General features: G+C 41.5%; 2 protein-coding genes across 24 annotated transcripts in view; one reads left to right on the top strand and one right to left on the bottom strand.

The window, feature by feature from the left end:
- The window catches only part of NCOR1 (nuclear receptor corepressor 1), a 115,472-nt gene extending 107,879 nt beyond the window's left edge, over positions 1–7,593 (bottom strand). For 8 of the 16 annotated variants that reach the window (XM_032784249.2, XM_032784340.2, XM_032784286.2 and 5 more), the window contains exon 1: positions 7,456–7,585. The gene's annotated coding sequence lies outside the window, so the exon portion shown is untranslated. Of the gene's footprint in view, positions 1–7,455 lie in introns of all 16 variants that reach the window. The other 8 variants (XM_032784296.2, XM_075074007.1, XM_075074003.1 and 5 more) reach the window with 2 other exon arrangements.
- Positions 7,594–10,486: 2,893 nt separating this feature from the next.
- Positions 10,487–21,570, top strand: part of PIGL (phosphatidylinositol glycan anchor biosynthesis class L) — an 86,518-nt gene continuing 75,434 nt past the window's right edge. The window contains exons 1-2 of one of the 8 annotated variants that reach the window (XM_032784385.2): positions 10,487–11,178; positions 15,912–16,011. In XM_032784385.2, the coding sequence (XP_032640276.2) occupies positions 10,734–11,178; positions 15,912–16,011 (545 nt within the window). In that variant the 5' untranslated portion in view covers positions 10,487–10,733. The remainder of the gene's footprint in view (positions 11,179–15,911; positions 16,012–21,570) is intronic. The other 7 variants (XR_004374218.2, XR_012657337.1, XM_075074000.1 and 4 more) reach the window with 7 other exon arrangements.

Genomic DNA, 21,570 nt, shown 5'->3' with positions numbered 1-21,570 from the left:
CTAACCTCGTTATCTCTAGCTTGCTTGCTAGCATATAAATACCTCCCCCTGGAAATTTCCACTACATGCATCTGATGAAGTGGGTATTCACCCATGAAAGCTCATGCTTCAAAACGTCTGTTAGTCTATAAGGTGCCATAGGATTCTCTGCTGTTTCTACAGATCCAGACTAACACGGCACCCCCTCTGATACTTGACACCACTCCCATTGGTTCCAAATAGGAGAAGAGAGCCCTCGTGAACTGAAAACTGGAAGCCATGCCTGAAAAACTGCTATCTAGAAAATAAGTAATATTCAGTCCAAACAGCATGATGGCAAAGTTCACAGAACCTTGTATTTAAACATGAATTGCTCCTGTTTCACTTGGGCTTAGAAGCATTGTGTTACATGATCTCAACCCTCATAAATAAGAAATATAAAACAGGAAGGATGATTGTGTAGAAGACACACGGTCTGCTTTTTCTATGCCTGACCAAGAGCTTAGGCACATATCAAAACTAATTATAACATGGAAGATTGATTCTCTGATGACAGGCCATCTCTAGCTAAAACTGCTTTTAAATAAATGGGACATGCAGGAAGTTCACTGTTTGGTCACAGTTCTCCAACCTGCATCCTCCTACCACGCCCCATTTCTCCCTCTAATGGATATCAAAACTACCAGATTTTAAAGACTATTTGAATTTGATCATTAAAGAGATTTTGACTTGATAAAATTATGATGTAGTATTAATAAACTAAACATTTCAGAAGAAACTAGAAGATGAGGAGCAATCAGGAGCAATCCAAGTGACTAACTATACCGGTGCACTCAAATAGACCCAATATTGCCCAAAACGCTAATCCAGAGGATCAGATGATTGGAGTTCTTTTGAAAAGACCACCACCAAACACTTGGAAAAAGACCAAACAAGAGCTTAAGAGCAGTAGTACTTATTGCTTTAAACAGTTTTCTGGAGAGAAATTTTAATTCACGATATGGAAGATGCTCACTAAAGCAAGTTCATACAATGTGAAACTAAGTTTTTCTATTATGAGCTGCCTGGAAATATACTATAATGAGCGCTAGGAAAACTTAAAACTATGACAGCCATTGAAGTTATTCCTGTTGTAAATGCATTTTTGCCCAACATTTCAAACTATAAACTGTTATGCAGCAGATTTGCTTCTTTAAAATGTAACAAATACTTAAAGCAGTTTCTTACTAGGAACTCATTTAAAAGGACTGCATTACACATACAATTAATAGACTTAAATAGTCCATCAGGAAACTGACTTATTCCAACAAAACCAAAGAAATTAAGGGTTAAAATAAGCACTCCAGCCTGAAGTCACCTCATAATTCAGCACTGAAAAATTTATCTTAGAGCACTCCAGGATAGGAGTGGGCAAATTACAGCCTGCCAGCTGGTCCTCGAGCTCCCGCTGGGAAGTGGGGTCTGGGACTTCCCCCACTCTGGCGTTGTGGCGCTCCAGCTGGGGAGCAGGGTCGGCGGCTGCTCCACGCAGCTCCCAGAAGCAGCGCCGTGGCCCTGCTCCAGTTCCTATGTGTAGGGGCCACCAGGGGACGCCACTCCGCACGCTGCCACCGCCCACACAACTCCCATTGGCCGGGAACTGTGGCCAACTGAAGCTGCAGGGGTGGCACTGCAGACAGAGAAGTGGGCGGAGCTGCCTGGCCGTGGGTCCGCATAGGAGCCAAAATGGGGACATGGCTGCTGCTTCCGGGAGCCAGTTGAGATAAGCACCACCCAGAGCCAGCACCCTATAACCTCTCCCCACACCCTATAACCTCTCCCCACACCCCAACCACCTACCCTGATCCGCCGCCTCCTGCCCCCCTTGATCTCAGCCCAGAGCACCCTCCTGCACCCCAGACTCCTCATCTATGACTTCAATAGCTCAGACATAGGTTAGGGATTTGATACAGGAGTGGGTGAGTGAGATTCTGTGGCTTGCGTTCTGCAGGAGGTCAGACTGGATGATCATAATGGTCCTTCCTACCTTAAAGTCTATGATTCTATGATCTCCAGCCCCAACCCAGAGCCCCGACTCCCAGCCGGAGCCTGCACCCCTAACCCCTGCCGTAGCCCTGATACCTCTCCTTCCCAGCCTGGAGCACCCTCCTAAACCCCAAACTCCTCATCCCCAGGCCTGCCCACCACGACCCCAGCCAGAGCCCTCATCACCCCCACACACACACACACACACACACACGCGCGCTACTCCCATGCCCGGAGCCCCTTCATGCACCCTGAACTTCTCATTGCTGGCCCCACCCCAGAGCCTGCAACCCCCAACCCCAATTTCATGAGCATTCATGGCCCACCATACAATTTCTATTCCCAGATGTGGCCCTCGAGACAAAAAAATTGCACACCCCTGCTCTAGGACCACTGCAATCATTAATTCACATTGAGGCAATTTAAGAACAAAATAGCCGTCCAAGTGTAAATCCCACTGCTTCTGTTGATTTATTAAATTAGGTGGAATAGTGTATTTTGAAATAATTTAGTTTTCTTGTAAAAAATGGAACTTTCAAAAATTATAGCCTTTCATTAGTACAATAATAATCTCTAGGTCATATACAGTATAGTGCACTCCACCCATAAAAAACTATGGGATTGACACTTTAAGTATTTAAATAATACCATTAAGAGCTACAATAAAAGAGTAAAGAAACCACAGAATCTTTACCACTAATAAGTACAGATGGTTGTTCTGTCAAGAGATATGCAAAGGCATGTGGAGATAGGCCCTTGGGTATCAAGCACACAGTGTTTCACAGAGTGCACAGAAGCAGAGGAAAGTACAAGTTCAATTGGGCTCAAGACAAATTCAGCCTTAGACTCTAGATACAATATTCTTTAAAGTTAGAATTTTCAAAGGATTTAAAAGCAATACCAAACTTCTTGTCAAATACTATACCAAACTGAAAAGTGGCATTCCAGAGAAAAGGATTTTTTCTATTTATTGTGTTCAGTACTGTGTTTGAGGTATGTGCTATTTAACAGAAAGCATGAACAGGTACACATGTAATCCTTTTGGAAGGCTCAGACCACAGATTCCAGGGTAACCACAGCAAATTGTAAACTCTGACACAGATTATGCATGGCGACCAGTGAGGTACTATGTTGATGGTGTGACAAAAAAAATAAAGAAGGACACAAGTTTTGCTCTTCTTACATGGACATCCAGTATATCAGAAAAAAGGCATCTAATAATTAGACAACAACATTTTAAAATAATATATTAATCCAAGATAAAAGTCTACAATGGATACCAATCAAGGATGTGCTTTTCTTATTGAAAGTATTTCTCCTAAATCTTGTCATGACTAAGAATACTAATTAGTTGTAGGTTGCAGTTTTGCACCATTACCCATTCACCCTTTTTTTGGATGAATAGAGTTTTGTAGTTGTAATTAATTTAACCTTTTAATGTCTCCAAATAAAATGTGAATCAGTAGGTATACACTTTAAGAGAGGGATAGGTAAGTTTTTATTTAATGAAATGTTTTGGATGTAAGTTAAAACCACGTTCAGCATTCGTTAGTCATCTGCCTTGAAATGAGGATGCTTGCATACATGTTTGCGAATTTATTGCCCTTCATGGCAGCTTCAGTAAAGTTTCTACAGGAATTCGGCCGATAACTTACTAAAGTAGCTTTTCACAATGCATCAGCACTAGTTTCCCTAAAGCAAAAATAAAAACAAATGAACAAAAAACACCTATGGAGGCTATTTTTCCTCTCTTTCCCAGGGATGAGCACATACAGTATCACTTCAAGATGACTGCTGACAGAATTAACCAAATTCACTTCCCATGAACTAAGGGAAGGAAACAATAGAATGACTTTAAGAAAGCATCACACCATGATGGACAAGTCTATTTCTTCTGATTTTTTTTCTTTCTTTTAGAGGTATTCACACAAGGACAGTGAGAAAGTTATTATTTTCAGCTTTAGGTAATCCGGTCGGCCAAAGCACCCAGGATTTTTAAGTCCAGCCGGCAGTGATTAAATTTTACTTGTCTGAACTGCGTTTTTTACTGTTTCGAGCAGTTGCACAATAGGACTTTTTCAGAGGTTGACTAATGCACCTTCATACAAATATAAGATCTCTATTTTGCAATAACCTTTTAAGTCATAAAGAGGTGAAGCCAGTCACTTTAAAAAAACCACATAGACCAACATCCTCCACAAGCATTAAGAAACAAAAACACTGCATATCAAAGCAGTCTAGGACTAATTGGGGAGCACCGTTCAAGCGTTTTGGACATGTGGTGATTCAAGGACATACAAGTATCGTGAGAGATCCTTAGCTCCAAAGTAAATTGGAATTCTCTGCATGTAGACTAATACTCCATGGTGAAGCTCCATGAGGTCCAGGTGACTTCAAACTTGTAGCAATTTATCAGACAGAATGGATAAAAATCAAGACAACAGTGAGGATTTTAGCATCACACACACAACGTTCTTTCTAGACAGAGAAGCAGACAATTTCATTGTAAGTGGGAAACGTATTGAGCACATTCTGGACTATTTGCATAATTTAGAAATAGACCAAAGTAAATATTTACAGACAGCAATGGTGCATAGGTCAGAATTTTCATCTGGATCATTTACAGCGGAAGGATTATGTGGCACATGAAGTTAAATTTATTCATTTTTCACTTGTGACTTTGGTTCAGATTTGACTAAAGTTCACAAATGAGTATAAGAGCATCAGACTAGCACTCAGGAAATACTTGTTCATGTTATGAAACCACTATATGGGTAGTATTCTTACTTAGAATTGTATTGTGCTGCATTGCACTTGCATGCACTGTACCTGGCTTCCAACTTCAATGATCATTAACACTCAATTTTTTTTTTAAGTTAGCTATATTTATTAAAAGAAAAAATGAATAATGTTTTGGCTACTTAAGGAAATCCCCAATGAAAAAGCAAATTTAAGGAGAGCACAACAAATAAAAGAGAAAGATAGACTAAATATACGGCACACAAAAATGGCCCAGAGCTTCTAAAGAAAACTAGACCCGCTCCACACGAAGAGAGATATGACATATGTTACACAGAGAAAAAGTTAATGCGACAGTCAATAAACACACACAGTTCTGGCTGACAGTTGTTACTTGTAACAGTAGATTACAAAGATAAATATAACTGAAAAGTTGAGGGAAATTTTTTTTATTGTACATTTGAATATAGTTTAATAGAGTCCATTTCCCCTGTTTGTAAGTCTCTCACCTACACTCACTGGGAAGACAATTACATCTTTCAGTCTTCTAAAATATTTATAAGGCCACAACAACTGGGGAAGAGAAACTGAAGAAAGTTTTGATGGCAGGTGTAGCTACTATGACCTCATTTTTTTGAAATCAGATTTCTAGTTGAGTGTCCTTTTAAATAAAAAGATCAGAATGAATGGAATTTTGCATTAGAATTCTGTTAAATTTCAGAAAGCCTGGTATGGATGACAAAATAAGTAGCCTATATGGGTTCTGAGAGCATTTAGAATGTATTAATTTCTATCCCGCTAAGATTATCACATATTTTGATATTTTAGCATGAGCAAACCCTTCATTACATGTTCAAAATACATTCTGGTCAGCCATTGTTATCTGCATTGTATTCTAACCTACTGAATACATGAAACTAAATAAGGAAAACACATTCATTGCAGCACTTTCTTTGTCCACTTCCAAATGCAAGTTATAACTCCAACAGCAAGAAAGCTCACAAATGTTGCTTAATCCCAGGCATTAGTAGTACATTTAGATGAGCAATAACATACAATACACTTTCAAACTAAAAAACATATTACCTTGTAGATTAATTTATATCAACAATTTAACCTTGCCAAGGAATCTATATGAGAGAGCAATGCCAAGAAAAATTAATGACACATTCACAAATTATTCCAGTTGAAAACATCTACAAAGAATCCACTTGTCTGAACTTTCCTAGCTTTAGAAAAAGTTTGTTCCTTCCCCCAACACACGCATACTAGACTTCAGCAGACTAGAAATCCACTTCAAATATTCTATACTTCTTTTTCAAACTTCATAGTTGTTTAGGCAAAAAACTGGCATTTTACTATGCAGACTACGGCCAACAAAAAATAAGATCTGGACACAGTCATGTGAACAAACATACTACCCCGGTATCTTTTTTATTCAGGTCCTCATCACCAAATTATCACTATGTTAAAAAGAGAATATAGCACAACTTCTCCTCAAATAATAACGTCTATAACAAAAAATAAAATACATTAATCCAGTATAGGTCCAATACTCATTACCCATGGACTCCGTAGGTCTAAAATCGCATACGATGCAAAGATATTGACACAAAGCTTATCATTCCAAGTTAACTCACTAGTGATAAAGGAAATATCAGCTCCACTATTGTTTTTTCAATTAGGTTACACAGTTATTTGCAATTATGAAGTAAATAACATTGTTAAAGGCCACCTTTTTCTAAGCATGAAAAACAAGAACTTCAGGCAGCAAAAACAGTTTATTCAGAAGCGCATGTGTGTTTATGCTTGTTTAATATTAAGAGTGGATAATGTTAAATTGGACTGATGACCAATTACAATTAACACAATATATTTATACACAATAGCGATAACCAGTTTTGAAAAGTAGCAGCTAAACAGGCACAGAGTTCTCTACCATCAAGTTTGGACAATTAGAATAAGCCACTTCCATTGTCTCCTACAACATCACAGAGATGACAGACACTGGGGATGTTTACAGTTCCTAAATCAACAATTCAGTGTCGGCATCGGCAGCAACACCATTCCCACCCCCGCGTAGGACTAAGGCAGGCAGCTCTACGGCAACAACTGCACTTTCCAACCCGCAACCTGTGTAAACAGGACATCTTCAGAAACTAACTACAGTACATCGAACAATCCCACACTCCACTCCACGTTCCCGGATGGTTGAGTTTTCGGCACCCCTCCTCCTCCTCCCCTCCCAAGGAGGGACCGACACCCAGGAGAAGAGCAATGCTCTGGAATTTCTCCAGAAACCTGCTGGCAGCAGCCAGCGCTGCTACACCCCAGGCCTAAGCCCCTCATCTCTAAACACCTACCTCACCCCTGCTTCATGCTCGCGCCCCACCGCCCCACGAGCCATTCACAGCTCACCCCCAGCACCTCCTTATGGGCGAGTCTCTCCAGTCCCCCCGCCCGAAATCCCATCCAGCCCCTCTTCTTCTGCACACCCCCCACCCGTCCCAGGCCGCCCCCAGCCGCTCTCCCTACTCTCCCCGCCCACCGCTCCGGGAGCGGGTGGCACGCGAACATTACCTCTCCCGTCCCCGGGGAGGAAGGGAACGGCCAGAGCCCCCGCCTCCTTACAGCTGCCGCGCTAGGCCTCGATGCCCGAAACGGCGGTAGCGCCTCCCCCCCAGCTGCCCGGCGAAACCCTCCCCCTCTTACCGGCAGCGCGGCGCTGGAACGGAGCAGACAGCCGACTCTAGCTAGGGTCGGGACTCGCGGAGTCTCTCACCTCAGCCTCAGCTCCTCCGTCGCCGCCATCTTGTCTCCCCTCCCCCCGGCTTGGGCAGCTCCTCCCCCTTTGGCCGGGTGCTAACAGCTATATAAAAAACCCGCACAGACATAGACCCGTTTCTCATTTTCTGCCCACTGTAAGGGACGGATCACAAACACTCGCCTTTTCCTATTCTCCATAGGAGCCCCAGTAGCACCGGACCAGGCCGATCCGTTCCTGGGCAGCGGAAGGAGGGGTGTCACTATACTGCTGCCAGGACCCGTCGGTCTGTGCAGCGGTAAAGGGCTCCCCCCCCCCCCCGGTGGGGGGAAAGGAGTGGGGTGCCTGCGGCATGGCCATAGGGGAGTCTCACGGAGGGGCGTGGGGAGGCAGCCTTCCCTATTTAGTGGGGAGCGGCAAGGCGGGCAGTGACTATGGGGGAGCAGAGACATGGCTATAGGGTGGGGTCTAGGCAAAGGCGGGCGGGGGGGAAGAACATGATGGGGAACTCACCGTGGGAAGGAGAGAAAGGACGTGAGGCAGGTGCCAGCCATTGATAGTGGGTGGGGACACTAAGCAGTGGGGGAGAGGGTAACAGTGTGACACTAGCGCGGCGGGGCGGGGAGAGATTGTAATCATTTGTAGTCTTTTACAGGACAATATGTTGCACTAACATGAGCAGACCGTGTTGTCATCTCAAAACTAGCAATTCCAACGTCTGATGATGCGACCTGTGCATTAAACATTAGCGGGTGAGCCATAGTTCTGCTTGCAATGGTTCTGTTTGCCAAGACCCTGCATGCAGGAGCAGAGCCTGCAATAGACAGATGATCCTTTATTTTTATGGGGATATTGTATTAAACTAATGGGATCATACCCAGAAAAACTGTCTTTCTATACACACTTCAAATAAGGTCAAATCAATATATTTTATTATAGATTAAATGTTTGTCAATGCTACATAGGTTGGGGGCATATAAACAGAGAAGGCAAATCCAAATCCCATACATGCACAATGTCAGTGTGATTAAAATAAGAGTGAATACAGCAAAGGGGAGAAAAGAGCTTTACATATTATCAATGCACACAAGATGTTTTTTTAAAAATCCATCTGCAAGGCTATTAAGATGTGAAAATGTGAATGAGTGAGAAATTAATTATTCCAATTAGAGCAGCACAGCAAAACCCTTCAACACAACAGAAAGGTAATTTTTTGAACTACCTTAAAAATTAGTCCTACGTTAAGGGAGTCGCCCTCTGACACAGAATGAAACTTGGCAAGTCTGCAATATATTTTGCACAGTGAATGTTTCATACATGCTGTATAGGTTGAGGGGCAAGGGGGGAGAGGGAAAAAACAGAGAAATAGTCCTGCCAAGTCTCAATTTCAGGGAGACTCACATTTTGTAATGAATTTTGTGCTATTTTTCTCAAGCATCTCCCTCTAGTGAGGAAGGATTTTTAAATGTCTTAGTGTGGCAATTAAAATGTCAGTTTTTCTTTTTAAATATCCCTTTTTCAGGTTGCCCACTGGAAATATATTATCTAATTTTTTTAAAATGGACAATTTTAAACGTCAGGTTTCAGAGTAGCAACCATGTTAGTCTGTATCCGCAAAAAGAACAGCAGTACTTGTGGCACCTTAGAGATTAACACATTTATTTGAGCAAATAAATTTTAAGTGTGATAACACCATAGAGAGGTCCCAATTCTCAGGTATTCTTTACAGGAAAAAAGGGACTTTTAGTGGATGTAGTTTTTAATATTTTAGGGAGTAAGAGTGTCTGTTTCCATGCTCATGTAGGCCCCATTGGGTGTGAAGGGCCCTGTTTCAATGTTTGTGGGGGTGTGATGGTCCATATAATTACTGCAGATATTTATTTGGTGGTTGGCACTCTAGCATCTGGGTGTACTTTATTATTTTTATTATATTAAAATGTATTTATATTGCAGTAATGGGACCCCATTGTGTTAAAGTGCTGTACAAGTTTGAGATCTGACAGTCCCTGCCCTAAAGTGTTTACAATCTATAATACCAAACCTGGAAACACTTACATGGTTAATTTTCTGGACTGTGAGTGGTTCTATTGATTTCAATAGGTTTACTCACAATGTGTAAAGTTAAGCATGTGCACAAATATCTACAGCTTCAGCTCCTAAATAGACAAGATAAACAGTAAAAACAAGATAAGCTGCAGGTAGGATGTCAAATGTACATGTATTTTTAGTTTTTAGCTTTTGTAATGTTGATTTTCCCCAAACTGTAGTCCTTATCCTGCTCTACAACTTTTGTCCAAGTGGTTCAGATGTTACCCTTGCTGACTCTTCTACCTTGCACATCCCCAGGAAAAAACATTCTTAATATATTTTATTATTTTTCTAATTTTAATTTATATATTTTTTCCTTTTTCTCTATTCCCTCCATCTCCCTCTCACGGTAACTTCAACCTCCAATCAGGACCCAGATGCCTTCTATTTCATGTTGTCACAGTTATAATAGTTGTGCATCACAGAGGTCTGAACGTATCTGGAATCTCAAACAGCATGCTCCTTTTACCCTACTGCTCCTTCAGTTCTATATGATTTAAAAGATTATAACCAACTCACATGGCTTCTGTAATCTACATTAGAAGGCAGCAATAGGGTAAACAAATTATATGACCTCAAGTCCTACATTTATTATATTAATTATTATTTAAGTGTCAACTTCACGTATTTGGTGCTGTCCAAGACGCAATAAAGACAGTCCTTGCATTAAACAGTTTACAACATAAGGTCATAATCCTGCAACTGGATCTGCATGAGTAGATCCCAGATTTCAGTAGAATTCAAGGGTCCATCCACTTGGACCTAACCGCGAACCTCCAAACCAGGAGGGAAGAACTTGGTATGTAAACTCTTTGGAGCAGGACTGTACTTCCCATGAGGCTGGTATGTCATCTGGCACATTCTTGGGACTACAGCGATACAAGTTATTATAAGCATTGTTAATTTATTGTGGACTAAGCAAAATACACTCATTGGTAGACGTGATTTTAAAGGGTGGGGTGACAACCACATGCATGTGGGTCCCATTATGACTTTGGTGTGGCCTTTTCTGATGTCCCTGTAGGAGCCTGTGGAGTGAGGGGGATATTGGGGAGGCTGGAACTCTCTTCTCTGTGCATGAATCCTTTCTGGATGGAGTTCCCGCAAGGGGCTCATTTTCCCCTCCCCAAAGGGGGATATGTGGTGGGCCAGTTCTGGAAGGGCAGTGAAGGAGGAAAGCGAGCCCTGCGTATTATCCCTGTCACTCCCTCCTGGGTTCACTCAAAGAAGAGAGCCTTGCTCAGGGAAACGCCCTTCGAAGCGCGGAACCTTTCTGCCGCTTGTCCTTGTTCCCGCCCGGAACGACCGGTCCCTTCTGGTTTCGGTCGCTATGGGGCTGGCGCCGCTGGGTTCGTTCCTGGTGGTGCTGCTTACGCTGCTGTGGCTAGGCTCGCGCTGGCTGCGACGACGCGGCGCGGGCTGGGGACACCGAACCCTGTGTACGGCGGGACCAGCGCGGGCCGATGACGTACGAGCCCTGGTCGTGACGGCGCATCCTGATGACGAAGCAATGTTCTTTGCTCCCACAATCCTCAGCCTGGGCAGGTTTCGGGCCCAACTCTGGCTGCTGTGCTGCTCTTCAGGTGAGGGAGGAGGGAGTGTGATGGTGAGAAAGAGGAATGGGGGGTGGGTCTGGCCAACATTGACCAGATGTGGGAAATGCCAACACTCTGCACCCAATGACACCTCATGCTGTGACATCATCGTGCCATGATGTCATTACCCTGTGTTACATGCCATGGTGATGTCATCCAATCAGGCTTTTGTGCTGTACCCAACATCCTCATGATATCACCCGGCTTCACGATGATATATGTAACTGAGTTGTGTCATACCCAAGGTTGCCAATTTTGCTTGGCCGTGTTCCTGGGGTTTTCATCACATTATATAATTTTTAATTAAAGATTAATCTTCAGTTCCTGGAGACTCCAGGACAATCCTGGAGGCAACCCTACTTTACCACATTATTACTTCAGCACACCACAACATCACACTGTATGTTACAATTGCACAATGTTGTGTGGCCTTGCAGTAGATGTGCACTCTATTGTGAAGTAATTGTCCCATCATGATACATTGTAGTATTGCTTACAAAATGTCAGTACACTATGACAAAACACAATATTTGCACCGTTGTGCCTGACACAATATGATGGTGATGCATTAAAATGTCACCATGCTATTCAGTTCACAGTGCTCAAAAAACATCTGCACTCTAACTGACCCTTCAGACAACTCTTGTGGGACTATAGTTTGATGCAATCCCCACTTGATAGCAGGCTAGAACATGTATCATTTAATGCAAAGTGGGCCATGGTAACTCATGGAGACCAGAAGAGAGGCTAATAATTAAGGTGTGTGGTACACCCAGAGGACCGTTCCCCGAATCCTGAAGTACTACTACTGTGATAGGTATCAGTGGTTAGGAACCACTGGTAAAAAGTATAATAAAACAATATCTGAGGTAGTGAGTTCCATGCCAATTGTACCTCCCGAAACACTTTACAATGGCTTAGATAACAGTGCAAAGAAATGAAAAGAAAGATATTTAGTTGTGTAGAAACACAAACATATGATTGTTTATACAACACTATAGTGTGCATGGCACTGCACAGACATAAAAGATAGGGTTCCTGCCCCAAGGAGCTTATAATGTGAGTTAAGGATCAAGAATTTTTTTGTCATAAATTTCATTATTAGAAACTATGTAGTGTCAAATGCACATCTGAGTCATTTTTTGATGAGAGAAGGGGCCCTCTGTAGGATCCTGTGATTCAGAGAGTTGGTCCTTCATTTGTTTGTGCAATAGATGAGGCTGATCAGACACTGTATTAAGGTTCCCATTATTTTCTTCTGTGAAATTTTTAAATGGAGGCAAAATGGCTGCTTAGAAACCACCACACTTTCAATTGTCAGATCACAACCAAAAATGCCACGAGAATGCATTAGAATTAGAGCACTGTGAGCAAATTGTTGTTGGTCATACAGTCCAGGGTGAATAACTGGTGGCACTAACACTCCAATAGCTCTCATTAGTAGCTGCCACCTTACTGAGAGAGAGTTCCATGGCTGTGGTTCAGGAGTACTAGCCACTCAATGCTTTTCAGCACCAATGGCTGCCCAATAATGCTATTTTGCATTTATGTAGTGCCTGTCATCCTAAGGTATTTCACAAATGTGGATCACATTCTGTTCTCAGATATCTATGAATCTCACCCCACAACTTCAGTGGAAGTTGTGTGCGTGTAATCCAAGGACAGAAATCAGCCCCGTATATGTACATTGTCACTGAAGCATAGCTATGTCTGCAGTGGAGGTCAGCAACTCACTAGAATACAGCACATTGCATAATAGCAGAGTAAATTTTTACTGAGGAAATCCTTGCTCCTTCCAATAGTATCCTGATATCATTAAGATCCAAGAATTAGAAGCAGAATCTCTGTCTCTTAAAGACTCTCACATAGTAAACTGTACAGAAGTATTTAAAACTACCTAAGAAGGACGTAGGTTTAAGTTGATCCTGCTGGGATCTGAACTTCTGCCTCTAGGAAAGCTGTAGAGTTCCAACCTGAGGTTTAGCTCGGTAAGTCATCCCTTCCATGGATGATCAGTATCAGAGCCTCCTGAAGACACGCATTTCTGGGCTGCAGTAAGAATCTAAAATGTACTGTGATAAGAAAAGTTGTCTCTTCTGAGGTTAATGTTTCACTCTGAGCATCATATAAAGCTGATTTTGACAGCTCAGATTGCAGCACTTCACCAGATGGATGCTAGTTTCTGATGACTCACCCCACAATAATAAAAAGTTCAGTGTAATTCAGAATAGCTGACTACAAACTGGAATCACACATTAAAACTGCAGTACTTTTTAATTTTATTGCTCAGAAGTTATACCTGGCGGCAATTGCCATGTTGCGCAGGGCAGCACCCCTTCTGAGGCCAGCTGAACTCTAACCTGGATTTTTCGTGATTCATGCTGAGTGGCAATTTTTCAACAAAAAACTTCAAAAACAGACTTCAACATGAAGCTGAAGAACTGGAATTAATTTGCAAACTGGATACCATCAGATTAGGCCTGAATAAAGGAGTGGTTGGGTCATTACAAAACCTAAACCTAATTTCCCGAGTACTAATTTCTCCCTACTGTTACTCACACCTTCTTGTCAACTGTTTGTAATCGGCCACTCTCATTACCACTTCAGAAGTTATTTTTCCTCCCTTGGTATCCTGTTGTTAATAGATTTATCTCATTAGACTGACCTCAGACTTAGTAAGGCAACCCCCATCCTTTCCTGTATTTTCCACTCCATGCATCTGATGAAGTGGGTTCTAGCCCACAAAAGCTTATGCCCAAATAAATTTGTTAGTCTCTAAGGTGCCACAAGGAATCCTCATTGTTTTTGCTAACAGACAGACCAGGTAACATGAAGGCAGAATGAGAAGAAAATAATTAAATCAAGAAGCAGCCTGTGTCTTAAGTTAATGAATCCTAGTTCCATGCTAGCCTTGGTCCCATTGTGTCTATTACAAGTTTTACAGAATGCTGTTTTCTAAATGCGGTTTTAACATATTAACATTCCTTTCTTGGTTCTGTAAATGCTTTTCAATTCTGCTCTATTAGCTCCTGCATGAACATTACTTAGGGCTGGTCTACACTACAGGATAAAATCGATTTTAGATACACAATTTCAGCTACGTGAATAACGTAGCTGAAGTCGAATATCTAAAATCGATTTACTCACCCGTCTTCACCGTGCGGGATCGATGTCCGAGGCTCGCCATGTCGATTCCGGAACTCCGTTGGGGTTGGTGGAGTTCCAGAATCGATATAAGCGCACTCAGGGATCGATATATCCCGTCTAGATTAGACGCGATATATTGATCCCAGAGCAATCGATTTTAACGCGCCGATACGGCGCGTAGTCTAGACGTGGCTTTAGTATATTTGTTTTAGAAACAGTGCAGACTTCTGAGGAATTAATTTCTCAACACAGAGTTTATAATGATAGGAAATCTCATACGTGTCTCGTTAATTTTGACAGTGCTTCATTATTGCAGTATTCCAGTTTTATGTGAATATTAGTGCTCATGCAAGGTGCTCATGATCATACTGGAAACTTAAGCTCTTTAATTGTCAGTTAAATCATAAGTATTAGATAGGCATGTTTCTTATCCAGTACTGACACACTGCTGTTCTGACGTCTGAGGACCTAATCTTGATCTGGTGTAAATTAGTCTAGTTCTGTTGAAGTCAGTGCAATTACACTGATTTATGCCAACACAGAGTCTGACCTACCACCTCTAGTAGTGAGGGAGGAGTTCAGTTTCTGGTCTCTCTTAAGGAGACCAGTTATCGCCAGTTGTGTTGTAGATACTTGTCTGCGAAGAACTGGACTGCAGCGTACCATCTCATTTAACAGAGGCCACCTAGCTATTGTCAAATAGCAAGAACTTTTGGTCCTCTCTCATTGGAATGGTGATTTCCCCTATATTTGTAAAAAGGCCTTGACAAATAGTTTTAACATCATGAGATATCAGTGATTTCCATACGGTAACGTGAGAACACAGACTTCAGTTTATATACTTGCTAGAATTTTATTACTTTACAAGGATAACATACTTTTTTACTCAAAGCGTAACTAACCCATGGAACTCACTGCAACGAAATATCATTGAGGAGTTTAGTAGTAGTAAGAAAGGGATTAGACATTTATTTATATGGATAATAAGATGGTTCACTGTAACACTAAAAAGCATAAAAATGTAAGAGCGCTATAAACCCTCATGCTTCAGGATATAAGCCAGACATTAATAGATTGAGGGAGGAGAGAGGAAAAAAATTCCCTAAGAGTAGGTTATTCCATAATTATCCATTATGGGCTTTCTTGCATCTTCTGTTGAAGGATCTGCTACTGGCCGCTGTCAGAGACAGGATACTGGACTAGATGGACCATTGATCTGATTTGGTGTGGCAAATTCCTGTGTTCCAACCAAGAGAACTCATTCATTATAAAGAGTCAAACTCTGCTCTAAGAGATGAATGTGCAACTCCATTTGAAGTCAAGGCAGGAATGTGGGTATATTGGGTCCTAAAACTTTACACTGGGCCAAAGGGAGTATTTCCTGAGTATAAGCAATAGGACTTGCTCCCCATAATGTACCTCTTCCTCGGGTGGGGAACCCTAGTACTAAGTACTTTCAGATCTTACATGTGGTACTACATATGCTTGGTGCTTTGAGGATTTGAGGATGGAGATGTTTGTTCCATGCTAAATTTAAATAAAGTAAATAGTGTTACTGCATTTGTTATTTTCAGGAAATTTCTACAATCAAGGGGAGATTCGTAAGAAAGAGCTTGTACAGAGTTGTTCTGTTTTGGGGATCCCTTCTTCCAATGTAACAGTTATTGACCACAGGTAACCATTTTTTAATTATAGCAGAATCCCATTGTTGTCTGTAAATAGGAAATATCAACTAATGCACCCTGGCCTTGGAAATCTAGTAAAAGTTTAACCTAGTGTCCCATGCTGTGAACTTCATTGTCAGTCAAATGGAAGTGTAGTGTAACATTTATTGGCTAACTCTTTAGTACCGTGTAAGGAAATCTAGGTCGTTTGGACATGAATTCCAATATATCTTGGTGCTCAGATCCTTTCAGTTAAGGTCTGCCCACAAAGCAGCTGAAAACATGACAAGTTCCCATGCTAGCTGGGTTCTAGCTCAGTGGATCTGGGCAGCATAGTTATATTATTCCCCTCCCCCCCCCCCCCCCCTAGTACTGTGCTAGCCAAACTCTTATAGATGACCCCTCATACCAAGTCATCTATAAGCAAGTCTGTGCTACAGATATGACTCTATCAGGGGACTGGTTACAGCATTAAAATACAGCTGTTGTCTGACTTGATTACAGTGTAGTTAGAACTAAGAGTGTAGATGGGCCCTTACCTATTCTCCATACTCAAGGTAAAGATTTGGGCATGTCAGTTAAGATCCTGTCTATGAATTGGAGTTGTGTTGGGACTGGGCCTCTGGATGTTTATGGTGTCTACAATTCTTTAAAAGAATTCTTGTCCACAGTGGTCAAGGGACTCATGATAGCAACTGAGATTAAACTGAATTGTTGTTAACAAAACTTTAGCCATAGTGTGAGCAGGGCATTAGAGGTATGTCTGTGCTGACAGTACCATTAGCCAGATCCTCAGCTGGTATAAACTGCTGTAGCTTCATTCTTTTTAGTTATACTATGTTAATTTACACCAGTGTGGCCCCAGTGTGTTTGATCTGCTCTGCGTATCTGAGACCAAGTTATAGCCCTATAGAGGCTGGGCTGTAGCAGTATCCCGTAACATATTTATAACAAAGTATAGTCCCACTTACACATGCAAGAATGAATTGTGTATTAGAGTCAAGACATCACCAGGTGATAACATAATTTCCCAATGCTATGGACTAGATGTCTGCACAAGATCCTTAGGCTATGTCTATACTTACAAGCTTACAGTGGCACAGCTGTGCTGTTGTAAGAGCACTCCTGTAGCCAGGTTATGCCAATTGGAGAGAGCTCTCCTGTCAACATAATAAAACCAGCTCAACGAGTGGCCGTAGCTATGTTGGTGGGAGAGCGTCTCCCGCTGACATAGCCCTGTGCACATGAGCGCTTATGCCAGCAAAATTTATGTCGCTCAGGGGGGTATATTTTTCACATCCCTGAGTTTTGCCAACATAAATGCTAGTGTAGACATGGCCTTATTCTTTTCAGTGCTGTGTGGACATGAGGGTAGATGATGAAGTCAACCTTCCTGTGTTTATGATTACTTCAGAAACTTTCTTCTGGAGAGGCAGTTTAACATGCTGAATTAGTGAATCATAGAACCCAGTGATTGTAGAGACCATTTATGTCACTCATTACACCTCCATGCGAGTACAGGCTGATGGCTGATACTAGAAATGGAGGAGAAATGTACAGGAAAACAATGACCAGGTAGTTGTTTTAGTTTTGAAGAACCATCATAAAAACAATAAAGAACCTTTTTTATTAAAAAACAAACAAACAATTAACTGTAAAGGCATGATTTAAACCCATAAAAGCTAGAAAAGCCAGACTAAATATCCAGGACCCAAGCTGACCTTTGTTCTTAACATGCAACAAATTATGAAACAATATAAGGAATAGCCAGTATGGATTTGTCAAGCACAAGTTATGCCACACCAACCTAATTTTTTCTTTGACAGGGTTATTGGCCTAGTGGATAGGGGGAAAGCACTAGATATGATATATCTTGATTTTAGTAAGGCTTTTGACACAGTCCCACATGATATTCTCATAAGCAAACTAGGGAAATCCAGTCTAGATGAATTTATAAGGTGGGTGCACAACTGTTTGAAAGACCACACTCAAAGTGAAATTCAGTCAGACTGGGAGAGCGAATCTAGTAGAGTCCCACAGGAGTCAGTCCTGGGTCTGGTACTACTCAATATTTTAATTAATAACTTGGATAATTATGTAGAGAGTATTGCTTATAAAATTTGCAGATGACACCAAGATGGGTGGGATTGCAAGCACCTTGGAAGACAGGATTAGAATTCAAAATAACATTGATAAATTGGAGAACTGGTCTGAATTCAACAAGATGAAATTCAGTAAAGATAAATGCAAAGTACTTCACTTATTGCACAACTACAAAATAGAGAATAGCAGGCATGGTGGTAATACTGCTGAAGAGGATCTTGGGATTCTAGTGGATCACAAATTGAGTTTGAGTCCACAATATGTTGCAGTTGTAAAAAAGGGCAAATATCATTCTGGGGTGTATTAAACAGGAGTGTTGTATGCATGACATGGGAGGTAATTGTCTTGCTCTAATCGACACTGATGAGGCCTCAGCTGGAGTACTGTATCCGGTTCTGGGCCCCACACTGCAAGAAAGATATGGGCAAATTGGAGAGAGTCCAGAGGAAAGCAACAAAATCATAAAAGGTTTAGAAAACCTGATCTATGAGGAAAGCTTTAAAAAACTGGGCATGTTTAGTCTTGAGAAAAGAAGATTCGGGGGGTCAGCCCAATAGCAGTCTTCAAATATGTTAAGAGCTGTGAAAAAGAGGAAGGAGATCAAGTATTCTTCATGTTCAGTGAAGATGGGATAAGTAGTAATGGACTCAGTCTTCAGCAAGGGAGATTTAGGTTAGATATTAGGAAAAACATTCTAACAATAATAAGGGTAGTTATACTCTGGAACCAACTTCCAAGGGAGGTTGTGGAATTCCCATCACTGGAGGTTTTTAAGAAGAGGTTGGGCAAGTACCTATCAGGTATGGTCTAGGTTTACTTGGTCCTGCTGCCGCACATAGGGCTGGACTAGATGACCTCTCAAGATCCTTTCCAGTCCTATATTCCTATGGTTCTTTGTTTTCTCTTGAGTTAAGGCCCCAGAGTCAACATGCCTGAATTCCCTGGCTTTTGAGGGTTTAGGTCTGACTTTTCATTTTAGTTCAACAGACTTTTTTGGGTCAGATAAGATATGTGTTTATTGGGAGTTCCCCTTTTAACTGAATGGAGAGCTGCTCCCCTTCTCTTCTCTTGAGCTGCTTTTGGATAACTCTGTTTTGCAGTGTTGCCGTATTGCAACAGTCAGTACTGGTGGGGGAAAAGACAAGTCACTGAGATTGGCAAAGTGTAAAGGAACAGACAATATCCTGTAAATGAAGCAAGTGTCTCTTAAAATTTACAAAAAGGATACTCAAAAAAATAGAAGTGGTGGTCCAGCTGGCTTGCAAGCTTCCTGACACTGGTCACGCATTCTCACCTGTATATACAACCCAGAGCATGGTTTTATGCAAGCAATACCTTGGTTTCCTTAATAGATGAAGTGCTGGTAGTTTAAAAATAAGAGCCTTTATAACCTCTCCTGATTACAGTTTATGTAAAAAATGACTGATGTGTGATCTTCACAATGGAGGCAAGTGTCTGAAAGATACAGAGGTAGGCATTAACTTGAATGTGAGATAAAAAATTAGGACCTTATTAAACTGTAAAGACCTAACTTCATCATCAGATACTAACAAATAGGCTCACTTTTTGCCAACAAGTGAAAGGGCCAACTCCTGAAGTTGTTGCTCAGTTCTTACTCAGACATCTGATCCCTTTTTATGAGCCAAATCCTGAATGCTGCAGAGCACTTGTAACTCACCTTGACATTGTTAGAAGCTGAGTGAGGACTGAGTTAAGGACTTGAGGATGCTGTTTTGAATACTGTTGATACACAAGCGCATCAGAGTTCCTTAGTGTGCTGAGTTTACTTCCAAGATGTATATTCCCTCATTTCTGGGAAACAAAATGGTTAGAGGAGCAGGAATGTTTTTTAGACAGTTAAGGTTTATAGAGAAGCAGTTTTGTCTTGCTATTAGAACAAGGCAATGGGAATAAGGATTCCTGAGTCTTATTCCAGCACCACCAGTGATTACTGAGTGACTTTGGGCAAATCATTAACCTCCCTATGCTTCAGTTTGCACTTCTGTAAAATGGGGATTATAGTTAACGTATTTACCAGTTCGGCCTGAGCTGAGGCTTAATGAATTCACGCCTGTTCATTTTTTTGATAACCTCAGATGGAAGTCGCTATAGCAGTACAAAGCGTTAGTTATTATTATAACCATCACTATTGCCATTAACCTTCCTTGAAATTCTATAGCTAGGAAGGAGTTGACATTTTAGAAGGTTGCTCCTCTTTGACAGTTTGGCAGTGGGTAAATTCTGAGCCCTTCTGTATTTTGTGCTTTCTTCCTAATTCTGCAGCAGAGAATTTCCCATAAATGTAAAGGGTTCCTGCTTGACTCAAGGACCAGGGCAGGCACGCTACCCATTTTGCGTTCCTTACCCAAACACTGCATGCTTTACATTATCCTAGCTGCAAACTTGTATTTTGGTAAGGAAAAGAAAACCCAAAGGATTGTTAGGTCTGGATCTGCTCCAGCCATTGTAGCATGGAGCTGAGTCATGCTACTTCCTCTTTCTTTGCATAATCTAAAATTGAGTTAGTAGAATTTTCAGTATACAAAACGGAAGCATATTTGAAGTGTAAAGTTGATTGACGTGCTCAGTGTTGTCACTTGGCTGAGGTTGCACATAAAGCCATACATGACACTTTCTTTTTACATACTCACACAAAACCTAAGCATCACTCAATCACCCTAGAGTGGAATTTACACCAAGGACCCACCTCTCATTAGGCAACCCTCTGATCATAAGGAATCCTTTAAAGTAGCCCCAGGATTTCCAGGACAGTGTTTGTTCAGCATTTTAAAAACATCTATACTAAGTAACTGCTTTCTGCTGATTTTTGGATGGGCAGTTAAGGCAATTACTGTACATGCTTCCTCAGTTAAAAACAGCCTAAATCCAGTATATAACTAGTGGCCCTAATTGTGGGCCACATTCCAACATAAACGGTCTCCTTGCTGGGGACTCACCTTGACGTAGCAGCATGCCCAGGAGAGGGAACGGCCAACAGACTGCCCGTTCAAGACACTAATAACTTAGAGCAATTGTTGGACTGTTAATTAGTTGTGCTGGGCACTACAGGGCAGATAAAGAATTCAGAGGCGCAGCTCCTCAGCTGGTGTGAATTGTCCTAACTCCAACAATTTACACCAGCTGGGGATCTGTCTTAGCGGACATACAGGTGGCTTAAAGATGACTTTGCCCCAGACCCCAACTGGCTTCATCTCCTGAGCTGCACAGGGCTCAGACTCCAGGATTTCCAAGTTAATTTCTGCTATTTAAACTCATTTCCCACAACTGAGTAAAAAGACAGTTGGAGAGTGGAACAAAAACATGTACATTAAAAATCATTTTATTAATAATATGTAGGGCTGTCGATTAAGCGCAGTTAACTCACACGGTTAAATAAAAAATTAATCGCGATAAAAAATTAATCATGATTAATCGTAGTTTTAATCACACTGTTAAACAATAGAAT

The sequence above is a fragment of the Chelonoidis abingdonii genome, chromosome 20 (genome assembly GCF_003597395.2).
Source record: "Chelonoidis abingdonii isolate Lonesome George chromosome 20, CheloAbing_2.0, whole genome shotgun sequence".
NCBI lineage: Eukaryota > Metazoa > Chordata > Testudines > Testudinidae > Chelonoidis > Chelonoidis abingdonii.
The sequence above is the reverse complement of the archived record's forward strand: the minus strand, read 5'-3'. Positions and strand labels throughout refer to the sequence as shown.